General features: G+C 31.7%; 1 protein-coding gene across 1 annotated transcript; it reads left to right on the top strand.

Annotated features, from left to right (window-relative positions):
* The first annotated feature begins 1,322 nt into the window (after window positions 1-1,322).
* LOC129285590 (aluminum-activated malate transporter 9-like) lies at window positions 1,323-15,093 on the top strand. The gene is made up of 7 exons (XM_054921335.1): window positions 1,323-1,335; window positions 1,599-1,724; window positions 12,555-12,733; window positions 13,020-13,138; window positions 14,415-14,488; window positions 14,663-14,721; window positions 14,968-15,093. Exons 1-7 carry the CDS (start codon window positions 1,323-1,325, stop codon window positions 15,091-15,093), a joined length of 696 nt encoding a protein of 231 aa, XP_054777310.1.
* Window positions 15,094-24,684: the final 9,591 nt, after the last annotated feature.

The following is a 24,684-nucleotide window of genomic DNA, read 5'->3' as shown; positions in this document are numbered from 1 at the left end:
ATAGCAACATTAAAAGGTAGGGATCTTGCTTCTGCTTCTCTCTTCATTCTCAACAGAAGTTATACAAAAATGCAAGAAACATTCAACAGTAGAACAACTTTTTAAGATTTGATGTAAAATCTATGCTAGAAAATAAGAGTACTATAAGAACTGAAATTTTACATAAAATGTGCCTTAAAGTATTAAATTTAGTAAACGGCTATATTTAATAATAAGACCATTCTTCTAATCTTTAAACAATATATCAGAAGATTTTCTAGTTTCAGAACCATTACCTTAAACTTTGTATTGTAAAGCAATCTCCATTGTGTAATTTACTTTTAGTTTTGCTCCGGACAATAAAATCACGTGGCAACTATATCAGAAATAGATGATTTACAATTATATCAGAAATAGATGGTTTACAATTTACAGTTATATCATGATTGTTAAACTAATTAAAAACCAGGATCAAAACCATAGGAAGAGTAAGCAATAAAGAATAATGTTATAAAAAAATGGCCAATAATTGCACAATGATATTTATGAAATTGTGAAACTATAAAGCAAGATAATTATATCAAGATCTCAGAAATAGATGACTAAATAATAAAATGAGCTGAAAAAAGAAGGAGAACTAGAAACACTTGCCAAATGTCTTTCAAATAACTAAAAAAAGGACAATTACTGTAAAGTCTCAATAAATGGCATAGATTCAATATCATTTGTAAAAGCAAAAAATATACTCCTAAGTGATGAATTGACTAAGATAACATGGATGAAGAAGCATCTCTACTTCACAAAAATCCTTACCCACAGTGCCTCTAAGCTCAATCATACAAACATCTGCTGGTCCTTCCTTCCCATCTACATGAATTACAGTAACTAATTAAATTCAATCTTTTATGGCATATGTGATGTGTGGTACCACCTGTATTAACATTCTAGAAACTTAATAAACTACTCCTCATCCATACAATATGAGTATGCAAGAAATACATAATAGCAATTTCTTTTAAAGATGTTCTCAATTTTGATGAAAATGGTTTATTTTGGGATTAAACATTTATTTAGTGGGATGTTTACAACTAATTATATGGTAAATCACAATTTGAATTCCATCTCGCGAAACATACTAATATATTCACGATTCATAAGTTTGAGTGTTGCTTCCTTGTGCCCAAACCTGTTTTGATTATAGTTCTTACTCCTAGTTAGATTCTTCTAAAAAACTTTGGCATCAAAATCAAAGTCCATAAAATCAAAATAAGATGAAGAATCAGTAAAGCATCGAATAGAGAGAGGCTTCCAGCTTGGGAAAAAACCCATCCTACAGAAGCTCAATGGCGAATGGAGGTTAGTGATGGGGAAGAGATGTTGAATTGGTAGAGAAACACGATCAAGGATACTCGAAAGGAGAACAAAGCAAAATAAAATGGGGAAAGCACTAGCCTATCTGAGACAAAAACACTGTTACCGTATCCATTTTGTTTTCATTCCTATTCTCCACGTGGACCAATTCAAAGGGAGACTGAGAATAATTTAGATTCAGATCACTAAACTTGAAGATTTTTAATGATTTAGCGATGGTATGATCAATAGTAACATCACCCTTGCAGGGAAATCTGTTGAAGAAGCTAGAGTAGCCACCATCGTTACTAGAGTAGGAGTCATCTTTGTGGTGGTCATCAATGGGATGAGTGAAAGAAGAGTTGAAATTCAACTCCTCATCGTTGAGAGTGAAGGTGTAACATCCTAAAAAATTTAACATAAGGTTAACTAGGTTATTAAAGATAAATTAAAAAGTGAGAGTTAACTTGGATTAAAAGATAATGTATGGATGACTAATGGGTCTATCGGACCTTAATTAATGCTTAGAATTGGACTCTAGGTGGTATTAGGCCCAATTAGATAGACTATGTTCAAAACCTAAATTTTTGATCTTTGGCCATAGCCAAAACTTAATTTTTAAGACTCCAGATTTGCTTTTCAGCTCAAAAAATTAGAGAGTTGAGTGAGAGTCCAAAGGTGAACAAAGAGAGCTTTGCTAGGGTTTGTTGTGAGCATCCAATTGAGTTTATTTAAAGCTTTTAATCACTTGGGTAAGTGCCTACAACCTCTTCTCTTCCTCTCTTGTACATTTTCATCATTGTTTTTAGGTGGTTCTTTAGGAATCCAAAAATAGGTTGTGATTTTGCTTAGAATTCTAACTTCAAAGGGATTAATGGGTGTTTATTTAAGTGTCTAACCTTTGGGTTATGGTGCTAATAAAGTTTTAGGATTTTAAAATGAGGTTTGAATAAACCCTAGAGCTGATTAGTTGAGATAAGAAGGTTATGAGTTATTAATATTGTTGATTAGACTAATGGGAGTTTAAGTAAACTAATGAAATCTAAAAATGAATTTAGTTATGGGTAGATGACCACAATAGGATTTTTGGATTTAGACTTTGATTAGAGTTAATTAAAGATAATTAGTCATTAATGACTATTGATATGTTTGATTATAGATTGACCATGGTTAGTGCTATTGAGCTTATTGGAGGCTCTGTTTGATACTCATGAGTACTCTTGGTTGGTAAACCAAGAGTTAAGGTAACCAAGAATTTAAGTATAGTGTATCATTGTGTTTGCTTTTACACTTTAAGCATTATTATGGATGGCTTGAAATGAGCTTATGAATGAATATGTTGATTTTGAATTATTAATCAAATCTGAAACATGACTCATTATGATAAAGTGTTTGGTAATTATGTTTATATAATATTATTTGGTATTTGAAATATGAATTGTGGGCTTGGATTGGCTATGAGTTGATTATATAACGAGCTATTGTAAACTATAATGTGGTGTAAACTGCGATAAACTTGTAAGTTCTAGAAATTATAAGGATGATGAATTATTATGACATGCATGAGCTTATATTCACATTTATTAATTGAACTTGCATGATCATAATGGGTGGGAGTTCACCCTAACATAATAGAGGGATTATGATAAAAAATCCACGTGGTGTAGCCTTCACCGAGTCAATGATTGGGATACTTTATTACCGTATGTGCTTAGTATTACCAACAACCTACGGGTGCGGCATGGGTTAGGCATGATGCTCAGTATCACTAGTCTTGAATTGGACGGTGTGGGTCAGGCACTTATGACATCTTGAAATTTGAGTAGGGAGAATCCATAGCCCGAGACTGAGTGTGGGAGCCTTTGGCCGGGTGATCATTCACAATTGGAGAGCAAAGCTAGTCTAGTCATATGGGCTAGACCTATATGAGATAACAGCCCATAGATTTAGTCAAATGATATAAGGAGTGGTATAAGGCGGTTGCATTTGATCATGTGAAACACATTATAAAGATGCATTGTGAATAATGTTGGTTTGCCTTATGTGATATTAAACGTTTAATTATTGTGATTGCCACACTTTAATATGCTTGATTAAATTACTTGATTACTAAAATATTTATCTCACTTCCATAATTTAATGTTTACAAGCGATGATCAAGCTAAAGGCAAATGGGAGGCCTATAAAGCTAGAAATTGAGAAATCAATTGTAATGTCTCTAGTTTTATCTTTTATGTGTAATTTGAATATAATACTTGCCAACTAGGGGTCTTTTATATTGATTTATGTTTGTTTGAAGTCTACTTGCATTTGCAGTCTTAACTATTGAATTTAGTCATTTTTTAATTTTCTTAGCCATATAAGGATTCAAACCCCTAATATGACTATGGTAGTATGCTAAGATAGTTTGAAAAATTATATTTTGATAAGTTAGATGAGTTTAACATGTTTTGAGTAATTATTTAGCTTGAATGCAAATAATTACATTTTCACCCTTTATTATGTGCTTTATGGTGGTTGGATAGTCAACTCTTGTATTAAGAGTTTTTTAATGATTGTGACTATTCAGACAAGTGTATTAGGACTTATTGAGTGTGGTTCAAGCTCTTGTGTGGGCTAATGGCTTATGGTTTGAGATTTGGACACTTGGTTGATGGTTTAGAGGTAAAAATCTAAAATTATGGTTCTGGGTATCCAAATTCTTTATCTAATGTCAGATTGACATGAAACTAAAATCATTAGCTAGATTATAAAATTATTGATGCATGGGCACTTGAATCACCTCAATCAGAGGTCCAAGTCAAAAGTTATGCATGTTGGGGAGTTGTCATGATAGTTGCTGTCATATCTTTGGTCGTAGCCAATAGATTTTTGACTGCAGCCAAAGGACTTCTCGAGACCATTTGGCCATAACCAAGAGAGAATTGACTATAGCCAAAAACTTCACTGGAAGTGTTGGCCGCAACTTAATGTTCTCTGGTTGTGGCCAAGTATTCTTATTAAGCAAAAATGACTCTTTTTACCTCATTTTGACTTATTTTCAACTCTAATTATTTTTCATATTTTTCAAACACTTTTTACTTTAATTTATAATGGCTAAATGACATTTTTAACTCAATTTTGAGATTTAAGGATTCATGGGATCCCATCTCTACGGGGTTTTCTTACTTAGCCTTTTCGAGTTTTTATATAGCTAAGATCGATCCTTTTCTTTTCATAACATCTTTTATTATTAAATTAGTTATAAATACCATGGTAGCTCTACCATAAAGTTAAGTATGTACTAATTATGTGTTTATCATTGGAAGTTTTACAGAAGGCATCGAAGGAAGACATCTTTACTGACTTTTCTCTTCCAAGAATGTTGAATGGGTGAGGGGCATTTTGGTTCATTTATCGCGTCCTTTTTTAAATATTGTAATAAGTTTGGTCCTTAACTTTCATGTGGTCCTTGAGTATAATTTCCTTCCTAACCTGCTCCTTTTTACCAATTCTCCCTTTTATATATTATTTTATATTTTAAAATTATTTTTAAAAATGTTTTTATTTTTAAATAACAACAATTAGGTGTGTTACTATGATATCAAAAAAATTAATTAAATATATAGTTTAAATTATAATAATTATTAAATTAATTATTTATAGCATAATAATAAATTATTAAATAAATTATATATAAATATATATTATAAATCATATAATAAAATTTAAAGCAATTTGCAACAGAATTATGACGGCGATTGAATTTTTCATCATAAATGCTATCACAAAATGAAAATAACATATTCTAAAATTTAGCGATGAACTTTTTCATTAAAAAATTTCATCGCTAAATTATTTTTTATAGCTTAATGACAGAATAGTAATGAAATTTTAGCCATGGAACATTTTGTCGCTAGATTTCATTGGTAAAATTATTTCTAATGATTTAATAATGGAATAGTGACTGATTTTTAGCAATGGGAGATAATTATATCAGTAAAGACGAAATTAGTGAATGATTAGAGACGAAAATTTATTTAGTAGCTAAATTCTATCACTAATTTGTTGTTTTTTTTAGTGTTCATTCTATAGGTTTTGTATATAAAAAGTTTATTGATATTGTAGTGTGGAAATATATGCAAGTGGCAAGAAAAGGATAGAAAAATAAAAAAATTACATACTCCATGGTCTCTATTATAATATACCTTTAATTATCTCACTAGAACCAAGTAAATGTAATTAAATTATTACTTTTATCTAAAAATATGGTAAACTTTCAATTTTACTTTTATTTAAATGAAAAATTCTAAATTTACATTACATTCTTTTTCATTTAAATATTAGAAAAGCATACTCAGTACAGCTTCAAATACTCTACATTAAGAATTAAAAAAAATTAGAAGGCACTTTATGATAAGAACATCAGAAATAATTCAAACCCAATGGGTCGGGTCTCTCTATCGTAGCAAGAATTTATATTTCCAACAGGCACGAAGAGTTGTTCAAAAAAAAAAGGCACAAGAGAGAAATTTTTTTTTATTTCTATATAATTGGGAGAAGTTGGAAAAATGTGGGCCTAGTGACAAATTAATGAATAATGGATATGGAACCTCAAATAATTATAGTGAGACCTTTGTGTGTTGAAATTTCATCTCAATGATCCCATTATGATCAAGGCCTTTAACATCCTTGTTTCATGGTTGGCTATTTAGGACATCTATTGTTTAAGGTTTCTCAAAGTTTTGATTATATAACCATGCTCGTTGGCACCATGACATGTTAGGATTTTATTTGGAAACACCTTGTGGAATAAAAGCCTAATACACAATTTATATAAACACTTCTTTTGTTAGCAGTAGCAATGTAAAATTTATTCTGAGTCGTGTTCAAGGATACTGTCCTTAAGAGCAATTCCGGCACAATTGTTGGAGCTCCCCAGAATTAAGCGGAACCCTCCTGTAAAATTGAACAAGGTTACAGAACAATAGAAATAATTCAAAGAGAAAATTAAACTCAAGAAGCAAGACACATGAGAGGAAGAGAAGTGCCCAAGAACTCAAAATGCTTAGCATCAATCTCATGCACACACTTTGCTATATATATAGCCACGCATTGAATAAAAACATTTGAAGCACCGTTGTTAAAATAAATCACCATCACTTCACAATAAAATATCTTTTCACCAGCACCATTATTAAATAAATAAATTATCATCATCCCATTACTTTATTCCACCGTTTTGACACAATAAAATGTCATTGATGAATGACGTTTCTGGACGTTGGAGAAAAAGACTTCATTTGGCCATTAAAATATTAAAAAGGGATAAAGCCACCTTTTCAACCAAAGAAAATCAGCTTCAACCATTAAGAAATATAAGGTGCAATTAATGTCAAATAAAGCCACAGTTTGAATAAAATAAAAATATTAAGACTGGACGTTGCAAATAAGATAATCAACACATTCAAATGTGATAATTAGAAGTTAAGGAGGGACTAACGTTTTCTGCCAACGTAATTAAGAAAACAAGTTTATTATTTGAATCTAAATTTAAACAAGGTAAATAAAGCCTTTTCTAAAAAAACTCTTTTAAATAAATATTTTTGATTTTTGTCAAAAATATTTTTAGAAAAATTGCTGAGACCTCTCCTCTCATGTAGTCAGTGGGGATTTATCTTTTGACACACTCACACAATAATTACAACACTTTTGTTCTCATTATAAAGCATTTTCTAAAATAATTTTTTTCTTAATATAAGATATTAAATAGGATATTAATTACATTATTTTAATATTATATTTATTTAAACTCATTAATTATAAGAGAAAATATAATGAAAATTTAAAAATATTTCATTTAAATATAAGTAAAATTGAAAGTTTATTTTATTTTTAGATAAAATTAATAACTCAAATACCTCTCATTAGTTCCATTGTAATGGTTAGATGTGCCTTGTACTAGAGATCCAAAGAGTATATATATAAAACTAGATTTATTCCTGTGTATTTTAATATTTAAAAGATAAAAATAAAAATAAAAATAATTTATTTTTGTGTACTCAAAATAACATATTTTGTTAACATATATAAATCAATATTTAAATAATAATTTATTCTATAGTAAAAGTTTTTTCCATACACATTAAAGATGACAATAATTATGATTACCAAAAAAAAAAGATAACAATAATTATTCATTTATCTTAAAGCGTGTTATTCTCAGTATAAATTTGTATTTTTCCTTCGATTAATATGTGGGAAAATTTTGAAAATCAGGTTTAAAATATACTTCTTACAAAGTCCCCCTATAATTAATCAAAGAAAATAAAATTCCTGCAAAAAAATATTCCTGAATCTATCGTTGGTTGTCTCGTGTAAATTAAAATTTAAGCAACAATTTCTATTTTACAAGACGCTACCCTTATCATAAGAGAAACTTTTTAATATACAATAGGGCATTATGTATATTAAAAAATATAAATAGTATTTCTTTAAATTTCTTACCTCTTGCAAATTAAAATATAATTAACTTAGTTTCTTTCAAAATTTGTTGGCCTATGCATCATCCTCAAAAAATAAAATATATAATATAATAAAATTCTATATTATACTGCATGTAATAAGATTATTTATAAATTACAATTATGGCCAAAAGTAAAAATAAATAAATATGTATATATTAAATAATTATTTTAAATTAAGCAAATAGCATAACCAGTATTATAGTATTTTTTCTTGTCCTATATATAAACAACTTTTAACTATTCCCTCATCTTTATATATAATGTGTGTTTTTTTAAAAAATTATTCTTCCCTAAATATAAGGGGTGCCATGATAATGTTGAGTAATTAAATAATTTCACCCTTATTGTCTTGAGAAAGGGGAAGAGATATTAATTATGGGTTTTTACCCACCTTCATGATATCAATTATGATATTATTAAGGGCAAAATTAAAAAATATTATGATTTTATGTGTTTTTAACTAAATATCAAACTTTTATTGATATGCATAATTTAGTTAAAAATATCTTATATTTTCTCTATTAAAAAATATAAGTTACTTTTTTGACAATTTAAATGTTAAAAAATATAAAGAATTTTTAATGTTTCAAGATGTAATAAATGTGCTTTTATCAAACGTGTCCCTAATAAATAAGTCACTTTTTATTTATTTTAAAGTAAAATAATTTATTAAATAAAGGTAAATATGAAAAAATTGTGTTAGTTGGGAGACAACTAACTATTTTATTGAGATGTAATTTATTTAAAATATCTTATATTTTTTAACAAATAAAGTATATAAAGATGGAGGGAGTATCTCACTGTAATTAAAGAGACATAGTTAAATAATCAGTTTTGTTGGAAAAAGAAAAAAAAAATCAAGTTTCCTTTATTAAGTACATTATATTTACAAGATAATTTCTTTTTGATATGTAACTTTTCCCTCTATTTATAGGGAAAAATATTAAAGGATAAAGTTGAAAAAAATTACTAATGATCCATTTTTCATGCAAAAACACTTATCAAATAGACCATCAATTATTTATAGAATATGATTCCTGTATAGAATTGATGGTAGTACCATTATCAACTATATGTATCACAACAAGAAAAAATAGCAATTAAGTTAAACAAAGTTTAAGAAGTGCACATGAAAAATAAGTTTTGTTTAAAAAGTTGTTATTTTATGTCTTCAAAGTGGTGCCCTCAATAGCCAATCAAATTAATTTGGGTCAAAGACTTGAAACACCAAAGCACATGCAAGAAATTAAAATTATATTTTATAAATTGAAAATTTAAAATTTATGCTTTACCTACCTCAAAATAAAATTTAAATAACACATTGTCTTATTTTAAAATTTTTTATGTAGTAAATATTGAAAACATAAGTAACATACCTCATAAATATTAAAAATATCTATATAAAAAAATTTCTCACCCTATTTATGTTAAAATCATAAAGAATAATTTATTATTCTAAGATGTTTTATTCACTCATAAATCAAATTTTAAATAATAAACAATTTTATTTTTGTAAATTATTATTTAGCTTTGTATTTATTCTAATATTTATTATCCTATACATATAAAATATACAATCAATAGGTGATGGGTCTTTTATAATATAATTACTTAATTATTACACACACACACAAAATACAAATAACTAATAATAAGTAGATGTCCTACCTCTACAAAAAATGTTAAATCTTGTATTATTTTTTATTATGAGTCCATATCTATAAATATTTTTTTATCATATGGATCCTATCCTTTTTTTTTTGAAAATCACATTGCAGGCCATAAAAAAATTGCACTTTGAGCCTAATAAACTTTAATAATGCACTGCAAGCCCAATGACTTTTGTTATAATTTTTCTTTGGAGCAAAAGCACAATTTTGCCCTTGTGTGAATTAAAAACTCAAAGCCTATGTGAAATCCTCATCCACAAAGGATAACATAATACTCATGAATTCTCAACATTATGTTTATAAATTCTCAACATAATATCAACGCATATTAAATTTATATATAAGTTAATTAAAATATACAAATCACACAAAGTATTTACAATACAATATCCATTATTTCACAATACGATATTTATGCATTCTCAACACGATATTCATGAACTCTCAACCTAATGTCCATATGTGTCCAATTGATTAGTAGATTTAATAAAATATATAAGTTACACTAACAATGTACAACACAATGTCCATAGATGCACATCATGATGTCCATGCATTCTTAACTAAATGTCCATGCATGTCAAGTTGATTAGTAGGTTTAATAAAATATACAAGTTATACAGATAATGTACAACATAATGTCCATAAAAGCACAACATAATATTCATGAATTTTCAATACAATGTCCAAGCATGTCCAGTTGATCTGTAAGTTAATTAAAATAAAGTCATATAAAGTATGTATAACACAATGTTCATGGGTGCGCAACATGATATGCATGGATTCTAACACACAATATTCATGAATTCTTAGCATAATGTCCATGCATGTCCAGTTGATCAATAGGTTTAATACAAGTTATGCAGGCAATGCACAACATAATGTGCACATACATTCTCAACTAAATGTCTAATGTTCATGCATTCTCAACTAAATGTCCACATGTCTCAAGTTAATCATCCCACTACTTTCAGTCCATTTCTTTCATTTTGATTAAGGGCAAAATTATACTTTCACTCCTAAGAAAAATTGCATATTTCAATTAACTTATAAATCAACTAGATATGCATGAATATTGTGTTGAGAATTTATGAACATTATATTGACAATTCATGAACATTATGTTGTGTTTTATGGATGAGCGTTTCACACAAATTCTAAGTTTTCAAGTCACAAAAGGACAAAATTATACTTTCATCCTAAGAAAAGTTGCAACAAGGCCCTTGGTCTTGTGTGTATTATCAAACTTTTTTAGGCTTATAGTGCAGTTTTCTTTTTTAGGCCTTGTAGTGTGATTCTCCCTATTTTTTTATTATGGGTCTCACAAGGATTTTTTGTTTAAAAAAATCATGGTTACTAATGCACTCTACGCGCGCGCACAAATAGGAGAAGGGCTCCCTTTTTTCCCTCCATTTTCTCAATCTTTACCATTCAAATTATTTTATTAAATATTTTTTAATTATATAATTAATGAATGGTGAGGATTGGAAAAATGGAAGGAAAAAAAATGAATAAACTCCTTCCCCCACATACAGAGACTTGGAGGGAAGCTTTTGATTTTAACTATCTTATGCTCATAGTTCCTAATAAAAGGCTTTCGGCTTCTCTCGCGTGTTACTTTTTTTTTTTTTGGGTATAAGCATTTGATATTCGAAGTTGATAGTCTCAATTAATCTAAATTCGAGCACTATGAGGCCTCAAATGGAGTGGCTCTCCCAAGCATATGTTCTTCATTCCTATCACCTCAAGGATCGAATCCAAGAATTGATAGTTAAGAAAACTCATACCCCTTGTTATTTGAGCCTACACGCATTGGTTCATGTGTTACTGTTCATGTAGCTCAAAAATCATTCCATCTGAATTGGGCTGTGTACTGTGATTTGATTTTAGCTTTAGAAAATTGTTTCTTTGAAGAATTTTAATAGAAACCACTTGACCATATTTACTTAAATTTAAAGCCCTAAATTTTTGAAATTTTATTACAGTCTAGGAATACTGATTTAATATTAAATTTATGAGAAAAATGACAAAATTTTCCTTAATTGAAATTAATATAAGAACTATCATACTTTACTTGTTAATTACCTTATTTCATTTGTTCATTTATTCACAGAGTATTGTTAATTGCCTTATTTCACTTTTTCATTTCCCTAGAATAAAATCGAGTGAAAGTTTGGTAATGAATATGTGAAGTAGGAAAATTAATAAGTGAAGTAGGGAATGAACAATAATTCATAAGTGAATGAACAACATATAATATATGAATCAATAATTTATCTTAAAGTAATTTAAGTATCTAAAATAAAAACAAGTTAAATAAAGCAATTAATAATATTTTATAAGTAAATTAGCAAGCGAAGCAAATCAATAAACAAGTAAAATAGTAAAATTTTGATATTAATTTAATTGAGAGATAATTTTTTCATTTAACTTAAAAATTTAATATTAAATTAGTATATTTGAATTGCATAGTTATTTTAAAAATTTGAACATTTAAAATTTAAATAAAATATAGTCAATGAGTTTTTCTTCAAACTCTCTCTTTTCTTCTTCTCTCTCTTAAATTTCAGAACTCTCTTTTTTTTTTAAAGATGAAAATATTCTTGAGCTCCCTTCACTTCATAGTTTATTTCCATCAAGACGGACTCCAAGAAAGCCCTTGGCTCCTGCTTTACCAGTAGTTAACACTTAACAGATCTAATAAGGTCCAAGCCTAGATTAATACAAACATCAGGAAACTCGTCAAAAACAGCAAGACACTCCTCCTCCATGTGACCTGTCTTGGCCAAGAAGTTGGCGACCTGCAGACATTCCTTACGGGCTCAATATTCAAAATTCTTTCCTGCGGCCGTCGAGCTCAGAAGCATTCTCCATCGTCATCGTAGACTTGTGGCGTCTGCAACTCGAGCTTCTTGGCATTAACAACTTTAGTAAATAGTCTGGCTTTTAATGTTAACAACTTCTCGCCATCCTCCTCACGCAAATAAAATTTTTCCATGACATCTTTGGGTTATGCTCAGTTTTTTGATAAGTTCTGTGAATTTGCTAGATTTTGTGCCACCTATGCGAATACTGTACTCAACATTGAAACCTTACGAATATGGGTTCCGTGTGTTCTTGATCACATACTGTTTCATCACTGTATCAGGTTATCACACCGGCGAATTTATTCAAACAGCTATAAGTAGGTTTTTGCTCATTGTCCTGGGTGTTGGTGTTTCATTGGGGGTAAATGTGTGAATATATCCAATCTGGGCTGATGAGGATCAGCATAATCTGGTGGCTAAAAATTTCTTTGGTGTTACAACATCTCTGGAAGGTTGTCCACAACATTTCCTTGATTACCCAGAAAGTTTGATTACTGTACAGCTGGGGACATAAAAATGAAAGACTACAATGCATATAAATCCTTTTCTGATCAATGGCCTCTGACTACAATGCAACCAAGATTCATGGAGAAAGGGAGGTCATTTATATTCTGCGTAAAGTTTGTTAGTATAATTTTTTTGGTTAGGAAAATTTCTGGGCAGCAGAATGGTTGTCTGACTATATGCTACATCCTTTTCTGATCACGGAAAAGCAAAAGAGCAGCAGAACTAACATGCATACTATGTGTTCGACAGATTGCAGAAGGTTCCAGAAATTTTCTTCCAACTTTCATGCTAAAACCGTTGGCTTCTAAAGAAAGAGTCACAGGCTGGAGATATTGGGGATAAAAACAAATGAGCTTTTATGATGGATCTTTTAAAATAATTCTAATATACTTCTTCTCATATGAAAATACTTAAAACTTGCTTTGTTATTTCTATTTTTCAGGAATCTGATCAGGGTTGTTGGAGTTACTTGACTACTACGCTTCATGTCTTATTCATATTGTATCCTTAAACCTTTCTTACCCGGTTGTGATGCCTCATGGCTTAATGCCAATTGAGCTTCACGAGGCATACTTCCTAGCACTTATCTCTCCTTACTCAGGTCATCAGCTGTCAAATCTCAGATAGATTGATATGAAACTAATAAAAGTCTATGTTATTTAGGTGCTTATTGGTTGTTGAGGGTAGTTAAGTCCTTTTGCCTCTATTCTAATGTTGCTTCTTAACATTTCCCAAATCCTATAAACATCAGGATTTCTCCCTCAATTGTAGCTAGCCTATTGACATAATGAAAACGTACTATTCAGATTAATCCCTGACTCTCTCCTCTGGTTTCCCTGTGGTTCTCTCTATTCTCTTCTAGATTCTCTTCCTTGCTTCTCTATTCTATTATATTCTACTTCTCTATTAGACTATCTTTTCTAAACTCCATATCATAAAAACACTGGCATAGGACTCATTGTAGTCTTTGTGCCACCGGAATAAGCAAAATTTATCGACATTAGCATGGCGTCTGAGTCATGGGAAGTAGATATTGAGCTCAATCTCTACTTCTCATGACTCAAATTTTCATTCTACTCTGTTCTGGCTGTGATGCCTAATAATATTTACCTAGCTGAAAGGGAGGTCATCACTGTCTTCTTGCCTACTTATGATGACCTCCTGTTCACCTACTGGGGAAGATAGTAATTTGTTTGGTTTCAATCTTTTTCTCAATTTCTTCTTAGCACAATTTTTCATTCATCCCATTTAAATTTTCTTTGGAGTAATACATTGAAGTTTTTAAATCAATTAATTACTTTTTCTCAATTTCTTCTTTATTCTAAATCTAAGTCTCAGGAACTTGCTGCTATCAATAGCTGTCATTGGAAGACACGAACCAGAGGTTTGATTTGTTTTGGTAAAAGCCTTGCAGACAACGAAGCTCATTTATTTTGGCGGCCAAGAAGAGAGTAGAATGAAGATCTGTAGCGGTTTATGTTGGCATCCATTTGTTTGTGCCTGAAAATATATGTTGAAATAAACCTGCTACCCAGATATTCTCGACAAGAGCACTATACAGGCATCTCTCAGTCTCAAGGAATAGACAATGGTCTGATTCTAGAGTGCCGTATATAAGAAATGGTATAATTAAATTTATCGTCGAGCTGTTGGACTAAAATAGTTCATATCCAATGTGATTACCGACCTATTCAATAACCTGGCATATGTAGATTCTGAAATATCAAAGTTTATAACTCTAGCTCTGAGAATTGTTGAAACTAATTGTTTTGGTTGTTGACAGTGGTTGTGGAGATAGTGAACAAATCCTACTCAATTGATCCTGCTCTACTTAAAGTTGAGGTATCAAATCATTTTCTTCACCTTTTCAGGTAAAAAAATATATGGTGTACATGAAGTTAAACACCATAAGTATGTTCAAAAAGAGATTGTGAAACAGGTAAAAGGCCCTGGTTAAAAAAAAAAGGAACAAGTAAAATGCTTGGTGTTTGTCATGTGAAAAGGATAGAAACCCGTTCTGTATATTTCTAATGGTAAAATACTCACTGTTGCATTTTTTTTTACCTACACTGTTACTTCTTGTTGAAGATGGGGTTTGCTGTCTGGGGGCCACCTCATGGTCATTACAAGATGCATAGATGTCCATGGAAGAATTATGTGGAAGTTAGTGGAGCACCGAGGCACTGTGCGTTTATGGTTATGGCTTTGCATTAACGTATACTTTCTTTTGTATGCTTATTCTTTCTGTGATTTCTCTATTGAAGTATATATGCAGGTACTTCAAATGTCAGGGCTTCTAAAGAGGATATGGTTAAATGGGTTTTTTTTTTCAATTATTGAAAAAAATGAAATATATTTTTATTGCATACTTTTGAAGTTGGGATAGAATTTTTTGAGCTGGTATTTATCATATAGTGAAACAAATAAATGTGAACTGATTAGACACATACACACATAAAAACACGCGCAAGAATGCACTTTGTTATTGATGAACAAAGGGGAGAAAGATGATGGAGATTCTAGGGGGCAGAGAAAATTTTCATGGGAAGACAAAGAAAATTATAAAATAGAAGGGTGGAGGCGGGGGAGGGGGGAACATTGGCTAAATCAGATTTGGATTTTCCACAAATATAGAAGCCAAGTGAACAAAAGGATGAGGTGGTCCTTAAACCACCAAATTTGTGCGCTCTTGTATTGGTGCGAGAAGCTTCACATGATAGCTATTGTTGGCCAATGTCCTGAAAGTATTTTTCCACTATTATTTTATAATATTTATAAACATAAAATAAGTTCAATTGCAGTGGCTTCAGTTCTTTGATGAACTCAAAAAATTGAGGAGAAATTGCTAACTTTTTCTTTCACTTTTTGAGCGTTATAATCTTTTGATTTTAGATTTGTAATCATTTTATAATCATGGTTTAGGATGTATTCCTCTCTAATTTTTATTTTTGGTTCTTCTTATTATCTGTGTCTTCCATTCCTCGCTGTCATTGCTAACTTTTACTTGACTTATTGATGTTTCTTCCATTTCCTCATGATTCTAATTGATGCTTCTTATGTGAATGGTACAAAAATTATCCCAATCTGCCATCTCCATGAGTCTATAAGAGAGGTGGAGAGCATGGTCTTCTAGCATTTATGAATTTTATGTTATAGTACAAAGGTTATGTACAGGGTAGGTAGGATTAGGGTTGTGCAAAAAAACCTCAAACCCAGTCTGTTTGGTTTGATCCGGTCCTAAAAAATTCAACCCGAACAGAAGACTGGATTGAACAGGTTAGACTGCACATACAGGTCAGACCAAACTAGAGACTGCTCTTTTGGACCAATTAGTCTGGCCCGGTCTAGGTTATTTTTTTAATATTAAATATTAAATAATTATATTATTTACAAAAAGAAATCTTACTCACCTGAGTTCAGTAACTATACCCTCACGCCTCATGTGCATGCCTCAGACTCGGTCTCTAAACTCTGAAATCTGATAACCTCATTTGTCATTTCTCTATTTCTCCATAGGGTAATTTAAACAAAAATAAAATACAGGAGACAAAAAATAAAATCTTACATTTATAATTAAAACAAATCTCTAACTAGCTCTTCGACACTTGCAAGAATAAAAAAAAAGCAACAGTAATATTTACAGGTATTGAATAATGTGACACCTTTTTTGTACTTCATGTAATACGTGAGAAAGATGATTATTTATACTCTAAAAAATTGACAGAAACATAATTAATCTCATAACAAGGACCATGTGTAATTAAATAGTGCTCACTTTGAAACTCAATTGGTAATAAACCTATGATATTGATTCAAGTGAATAGGAAAGGGGATATGAGGGCTTTTTTCTTTTTGGAGAGAGTTGGATTCAAGAAACTGAACTGGTCTAGTAACCCGGTAGATCAAGTCCAACCTGGTCTAAGTCTTGAGTCCAACAAGACTATACCAGTCCTTGGACTGAAAATTCTAACTCGATCTTCATTCAAACTAGACTTTAGATTGACATCCAATTCGATCTAGTATGGTATTTGTGCAGCCCTAGGTAAGATCTGTTCTCTATCCAGTCTATATGCAAAGCAAGAGGAGTCTGAAGTTTAGATGATATCAATCTCATGATTCAATTATTGTGTTAAAGCAAGCTAACCAGCGGTGTGGGCGTTTTGATGAATTATTGCTTTTTGACTTTTTTCTATTATCAAACTTTTGTTTGTTTGTGTATATTGACCAATGGGTAAGCTAGAGCCGGGAAAACGGGTTGAGCCCGCGGGCTAGCCCGTTTAACTCGCACAATTTGACGGGTTGGGTTGAAAAAATTGGCCCGTTTTTTAAAATGGGCTGGGTTAGCCCAACCCGTAAAAAAGCGGATTAAAACGGGCTAGCCCGTGGGCTAGCAATATTTTTAAAAAAAATTTTTTATTTTTAAATTATATTATATCTTTTTATAAATTTACAATAATGATAATATCTCTTAAATATATAATTTATGACTTTTAAATCTGTTCTTTATATTTAAAATATAGTGTAAATTCTTTTTACAATTTGCAAATAAAATTTTTGTTATAGTTTATGAAGATGATTTATTAGTTTTTATAGAAATATTTTGAATATATATTATTTATTAATCTCATAAATTCTATTGATTGAAATTATAAATATGAATTCACTAAGAAAAATAATATGAGTTTATATTCAAATTTTCTTTATTAGTGACAAAAATAGCATACCTAGGTGAGAAAATGATTAATAATAAAAATCTAGCAAAATGAATTTGCTTGGTTGAATTCTATATTTATTTTATTTATTTACAAGTTTTTTAATTTCTAATTTGCTTTAAAATATGAAATAAATAAATATATATATATATATATATATTATATTGTATAAATTTTAAATTATTAAAAAAATTTGATAATTTTTTGCGGGCTGGCCCGCAGGCTAACTAGCCTGCTAAAAAATGGATTGGGTTGGATTTTTCAGCCTGTTTTATCTGGCTGGCTCAACTCAACCTGCAAAACTGCCAGCCAGCACGGGCTAGCCTGTATGTTGACCCGCAATCCGTTTGTCCAATACTAAAGTAAGTGTTGTGTAAAATCATTAACCTTTTTGGTAGTTTAACATGTCTTTCAAGATTCAAAAAGTGGGGGAAGCAAAGTCTAGTATTGCTTTTTGCATTTTGATTCTGTCGGTGCATTTTATGAGGCAATCATTGAGAATTAGTTAACTATTTTTTTTTAATCTTTGTCTATTTGGTATTACATGATGTATGATTAAAAAATCTTCATTACATATTACATGAGTTTGCCCTTTTTCCTATTGCGTCAATGCCTGAGTAGTATAGGGAAAGTGTGATATTGATTGCAGTATATTTCTTTGTCAGAAATTATTCCAGAGATCATGAAATGGTGATTTCTGGAGTTCTGACATTTGATTAGCCACATGCACACATAAAAACACCGTGCTGAATAGTATAAAATCAATCACAGATTTTCTCCAGCTGTAAATATATTTTGCCTATCTAAAAATGATGTAGTCAGTCCTTTTTGTAGGACAATTTTTTGTATTTGTGTCGTTAAAGACTTTTAGATATTTTCATGATAGGTATTTGGTAGGGTAGCTGTACTTACTTTTTTGTTGTATGTGATGTCTGACTTATGTGATTTAGTGTGAGAGATTTTATCATCCTTCCTTAGCCCTGTCTATTTGATGCTTGTGTTTATTTCTTAGTTTGCTTTTCCAAAATATATCCATAATGTAGCTGACTCTAGTATGTTTTTTGAGTTGTAATAATTTATGGGATTGTCAGTTAGACGGGATGACCCTTGATTAAAGGTTGTCAAACATCAATTCTGTTTCGAATTTTGAAAAATGGTGCTGTTCATCTAGCATGCTTTATGATGTGAAATGCTATGTCTCTCCCTTTATTTTTTTTTGGTCTGTTGTTTAGACAGTTGTGCCATTAAGTAAATCTGCCCTTCCCACTATGTGCTGATTTTTTGTTTGTCTGAGAACTCTTTATAAATACTACATGAGGGTTGGAAAAGTCTCATGCAACAGTACAAGACCTATAGTCCAATTTTAGATGATTTCCTTGAAAAAAACAGTTAATGTAGTCTGTCGCCCAATTATGATTGCGGAAACCAAGATGGGGCTCTCCAAACTTGACCTAGAAATCCAAGGTGCTAATTTTGAGATTAAGCATGAATGCTCCTCTCTTCTGCAACAATTACAGTATGATGGAGTTAAGGTTATGAACTGCACAGTCACGTATTGATAGAGGAAGAAGAGAAAGAGGGGTAGAGAGGAGAGGCAAAATAAGAGTTGAGAGAAAAAAAAGACTAATTCCATTCATAATGACAACCCATTACACTTTAGAGACTTATTTATAGAGAACATATTAAATGCTGAAACTACCCTTATATTCCTAATATTTCTAAATCCCATATATCAATACTCCCCCCAACAAGAGATCCTTGTCCTCAAGGATCAATACAAAAGCAGGAAAATATATATCTAAAATAAAACTTAGCTAAAATATATATGTGTGTGTGTTTTGTTGACCTTACATTGCTAAAACTTGTAAAATAAAATAATTTGAGAACAAAATTAATGGACATCAAAAGCCCAAACATGCTACAGTGCTTTGTTAATCCATAAGCCCATCATGACAAGCCACACAAACTTGCGAGGGGCCCGTTGTTGAAGGTCGAGATTGAGAACACCGCATGGCTGCACCTTCACGACCCAATCCCATATAAAGGCTTTTGGGCTCATAATATACTTGAGAAGCCTAATTTCATCAATGAAATGACAAGCAGTGTTGTGGTCAAGCACGTTGTGAATTGCTCCAGCCCACTCCCACGTGAAATGCACACAGCTGGGGGGGGGGATTGAGTAAATTCCAACAAAAACCCTGATTCCATGATCCATTGCAAAGCTCCGCCCGACCCGTCTGAGAAGTTTCCCTGCATCGTATTCGGACTCTCATATGCGTTCCCACCAATCAGAGTCCTCAAAATGGGTTCCGCCGAGATCATCCCTTAGAGCTCTGCCATCATATAGTAGGTCAAAACTTTGTACGGCTCTTCACATCTCGCCCCTGTTCTCTCTCCCTCTAACAAGCAGCCTAAACTGGTTGATTTCTTGGGGGTTGACGACACCATTTCTTTTGCCGACATAGGCATTATTGCCGCTGCGCCGGAAGTGCAGGAGGAGAAAGTGTCCAACAGTTACTTTGGCTAACCGACCACTATGGAAGATGACAATGACTAGAAGAGATGAAGAAGCGGTGATCGAAGAGGGTGTGAAAAGTCTGAACCAGAGGTTTCGAGAGGGGTCCTAAAACCCATGGTGCTCTGCCAAGAATGCCATCACCTCACCGACGTAGTGAGTGTCGTTGGCATACTTCAGAGCGGACCAGCAATTGTACTGGTAGAGCAATGCGGCGCTCATCCACGAGCAAGAATCCTTGATCCTGCCACGCTGCAGCGCGCCATTGGTCCAACAGATGCGGCAGTCAGAGCCATGGAGCACCTCGATGTAGACCTTGCAAGCAGAGGCGCGGTTGATCCTGGAAGCGGATAAGTCGAGGGTAGACTTGACCATGGATTGCAGTCTTGAAGTTCTCCGAGGGCACAACCATGGCAATTTTCTCCTTCTCATCAGTCTCCAACTTGTCAACCAGCTTGTCACTAATCTGGTTCTTCACGTATGTTTCGATGCTATGACGAGCATCAATCTTCTCCTTGACCTTCTTGTCTTCCCCTGCAAATTCTTGTGCTTCACAAGCCATTCTATTCCTTGATTTTCCAATGGTCGTAGGTTGAAGAGTAACATCTGTAGTAAAGGTAAGGGTCATCACTGTCAAAAGTGGGGGTGGAGGGTTACGTGGCAGTGTGTTAAACGATGTATCTATAGTGACCACAGGTGAGTGCAAGTCCTGGTTGGTAAGCTTTGAAATCTTAGCTGAGATTTCGTGCATCTGTTGAGAAATGTGAGACATAGTTTGCTTGATCTTACTAAAGTCGTGAGTCTGTTGGTGTAATATTTGCTGGTTGCGTTGAAGCCAAGCTGATTGTATCTCCAAACGATATTCAAGAGCATCAATACATTCATTGGATTGGCTCTCCGGCAGAGCCATGGCTAGAGAAGAGGCTGTGATATCATTGATAGAGGTAGAAGAGAAAGAGAGAGAGAGAGAAGAAGCAGAAGGAGAATAGAGAAAAAAATTAATTTCATTAATAATGATCATTACATCTTAGAAACTTATTTATAAAGAACATATTAAATACTGAAATTATCTTTATATCTCTAATATTTTTAATTCTCATGTATCACAAATTGCTTTTATTCATATTTCTGATTGAGAGATAAAAGATTTGGCCTTGAAAAGAATGAACGGCGTTGACTTTCTGAATTTTCGCTCTATACACCTTCAAAAGGTTTAGTTTGTGTGTATGTTAACCATTGGGTAACTGTTGTGTAAGATTATTAACCTGTTGGTAGCTTAACATGTTTTTCGAGACTCAAAACATAGGGGAAGTAAAGTCTGGTGTTGCTTTTTGCATTCTGACTCTGTCAGTGCATTTTTTAAGGAAAATCATTGACCATTAGTTAACTACTTTGTTTTATCTTTGTCTATTTGGTATCACATGATGCATGGCAGGAAATATTTTATTACAAATTGCATGTCCTCCACCGCAATTCATCGGGTGAGTTTTATTCCCCCCGCCCTTTCCTGCTGTGTCAGTGCCTGAGTAAGTCTAGGGAAAGTGTTATATTTATTGCAGTATCTTTCTTTGTCAGAAATTATTCTAGAGATCGTGGGATGGTGGTTTCTGTAGTTCTGACATTTCTTTTTCTACAATCCTGACATTTGATTAGACACATTCATAAAAAAAAAAAACACATGCAAAAGTGCGCTCTATTATTCATGAGACAAAGGAGAAAGATAATGGAGATTCTTTGGGTAGAGAAAATTTTCATGGGAAGACAGAAAATTATCAAAATCAAAGGGTAGAGGGGGGAGGAGGGGAACGTCAGCAAAACCAGATTTGGTTTCTCCACAAATATAAAAAGCCATGTGAATTTAGAGGCAGTACTAATAACTTAAAAATTGAATTAAGATAAAGAAAAATGATAATTAAGTTCTAAAGGATTAATTTTACTTAAAGTAAGTCTCAAGACATTTTAAAAAGTCAGTTAAGTCCCTAAGTCTTTTAGTAGCATTTTAATAAAATGAAAAATGACCGAAATACCCTTATTTGGCTGATGAAAACGTGAGGTTTCTCCTTCTCTACTCTTCCCTGCCCTGTTCATCGTTCCTTTCTTCCTCGCCCTGTTCGTGTCTCTTCCTTCCCTGCCCTGTTCATTGTCTCTTCCTTGTCTCATTGCAAGCGAGTAAAGCTCTCTGTCGTCTCTTCCCTGAGCTGTCTAAAAAAGCTGTCTGTCATTTCTTTCTATTATAGTCCTGTTTGACATCTCTTCTCTGCCCTAAATGATCAGTTGCTTAGGTCATTAATCTGTAATCTGTTTTGGTCATTAATCTTTGATGGTTGTGATACATTTGCCTAGTTGAAGAGTCTGATCCTCATCAACATTCACCATTTTCGATTATGCAAAAATTGCTTCTTCTTCTTCTTCAACATACATTTGCCTAGTTGAAGAGTTTGTACAAATGATGACATGCTCAAATGAATTTTAAGTTCGAAGTTATACATTGCATCCAAGTAATCAAGTTTGCAACTTTGTAACTCTGTAATTTGTTTTCACAATTTTATTCCCAACTTCTAATATTGAAACATATTTATAATGTTCAAGTTATACATTATATCCAATTAATCAAGTTGTCAAGCAACTTAGGTACCCAGTTTTGCAACTAGCTCGAGACAAATTTGCCACTGCTTGTCAAAATTTTGGATGGAAGAACCATTGAATTTTTAAAAAGTTATTATTCTAGGACAACGCTCCAATAATTTGTAATTCAGACACCAGATTTTGCAACTGTCTTATGAATAATTTACAACTTTTTTTCAAAATTTTAGGTGGAAGAACTATTGAATTCTTAAAGTTATTACTGTAGGATAATGCTCCAGTAATTTGCAATTGAGACACCAGATTTTACAACTTTCTTACAAATAATTTGCACCTCCTTCTCAAAATTTTGGGTGGAAGAACTATTAAATTTTTGAACTTGTAAAACTATCAAATTATTTTAGGACATGGCTCCAGTAATTTGCAACTGACATACCAGATTTTGCAACTTCATTACAAATAAATTGCAACTCCTTCTCAAAATTTTAGGTGGAATAACTTTTAAATTTTTGAACTTACAAAGCTATCAAATTATTTTAGGATAACGCTCCAGTAATTTGCAACTGACATACCAAATTTTGCAACTTTATTATGAATAATTTGCAACTTCTTCTCAAAATTTTGAGTGGAATAACTTTGAATTCTTGAACTTGCAAAGCTACCAAATTATTTTAGGACATGGCTCCAGTAATTTGTAACTAACATACTAAATTTTGCAACTTCCTTATGAATAATTTACAACTCATTCTCAAAATTTTAGGTAGAATAACTTTTAAATTCTTGAACTTGCAAAGCTATCAAATTATTTTAGGATATGACTCCAGTAATTTCCAACTAACATATTAAATATTGCAACTTCCTTATGAATAATTTGCAACTCATTCTTGAAATTTTGAGTGGAATAACTTTTGAATTCTTAAACTTGCAAAGCTACCAAATTATTTTAGGACATGACTCAAGTAATTTGCAATTGACATACCAAATTTTGCAATTGCCTTACAAATAATTTACAACCTTTGTTTGAAATTTTAAGATAATACACTTTTAGTGATTACAGAAGATATGAATTGTAAATATAAGTTGCATGTATTAATTTATTTAATGCATCTGCACATATTAGTTGTCCACATATACAAAAGCATGAACTTGGATTTATAAAAGAGGGGTTACTGTGTATCAAAAAAATTCCTCAATACTACCAATATTTATGTATAAAAACCTATATATGTTAACTAAATCTAACTTGATCTAAAACTACCTATATATGTATATCACCTAAATCCAAATTTATGTGGTAACCCATTTATAATAACATCAACTTGGATTTAGATTTCTACACCTCTTCCGTGTACGACCTGCTTCATGACAATGAGAACAATGATAAACCTTCTTCTACTGATATTGAGACTCAATTCTCACATGACGAGGTCTGCCAGCTGATCGAGATATTTTAGGAGACAACAAAAAGGTTTGGCTTATGAGCTTAGATACTGTTAATGCATTTGGCTTTGACATCTCATGGGTCTCAACATGATGCATAGTGCCATTGTATATTTTCTCCTATGAACTATGAAGATAACATGCATAGTGCAATACTATACTTGTAGATTGCTTGTCTACAATCATCAGTACTCATAAAAATCTGCCCAGGTCCTACTAGCAAATCCTTCCACTTTGTTGCATTTAACTCAGGCATTGGTGTTGGGATACTTTGTATTGCACATAGTAGAACTTCAAGATCTTGTGTAACATGTGAATTTTCAGCTGAACATCCTGCTCTGCATTTTCATTCAAATCATGTTTATTACTACCATCCATATTCATATTAACATAATATTAATTATGCAACTATTAAAAAAACTTACCCATCAATTGAATCTTTTATTGCCTTTGTACTTTGCTGTGTCTTCCCAATGATGTACATATGAGCAAAATTATCATTCAATTTCATTAATTAATTTATCCCTTCATCATCTTTAAGGTCTAAAAGAGCAT

Source organism: Prosopis cineraria, unplaced genomic scaffold, assembly GCF_029017545.1.
Source record: "Prosopis cineraria cultivar Desert tree isolate PC_DT_omini unplaced genomic scaffold, ASM2901754v1 PC11, whole genome shotgun sequence".
Taxonomy (NCBI): domain Eukaryota; kingdom Viridiplantae; phylum Streptophyta; class Magnoliopsida; order Fabales; family Fabaceae; genus Prosopis; species Prosopis cineraria.
Note: the sequence above shows the minus strand (reverse complement) of the source record. Positions and strands in the feature narration are given on the sequence as shown.

Bases quoted from the DNA above. Each gene is read 5' to 3' on its own strand.
- LOC129285590 (XM_054921335.1), top strand. The intron at 1,725-12,554 runs GTGTAACATCCT...TGAATTTGCTAG, and splicing joins CCTCATCGTTGAGAGTGAAG to ATTTTGTGCCACCTATGCGA. The intron at 14,722-14,967 runs GTATCAAATCAT...TTCTTGTTGAAG, and splicing joins CTGCTCTACTTAAAGTTGAG to ATGGGGTTTGCTGTCTGGGG.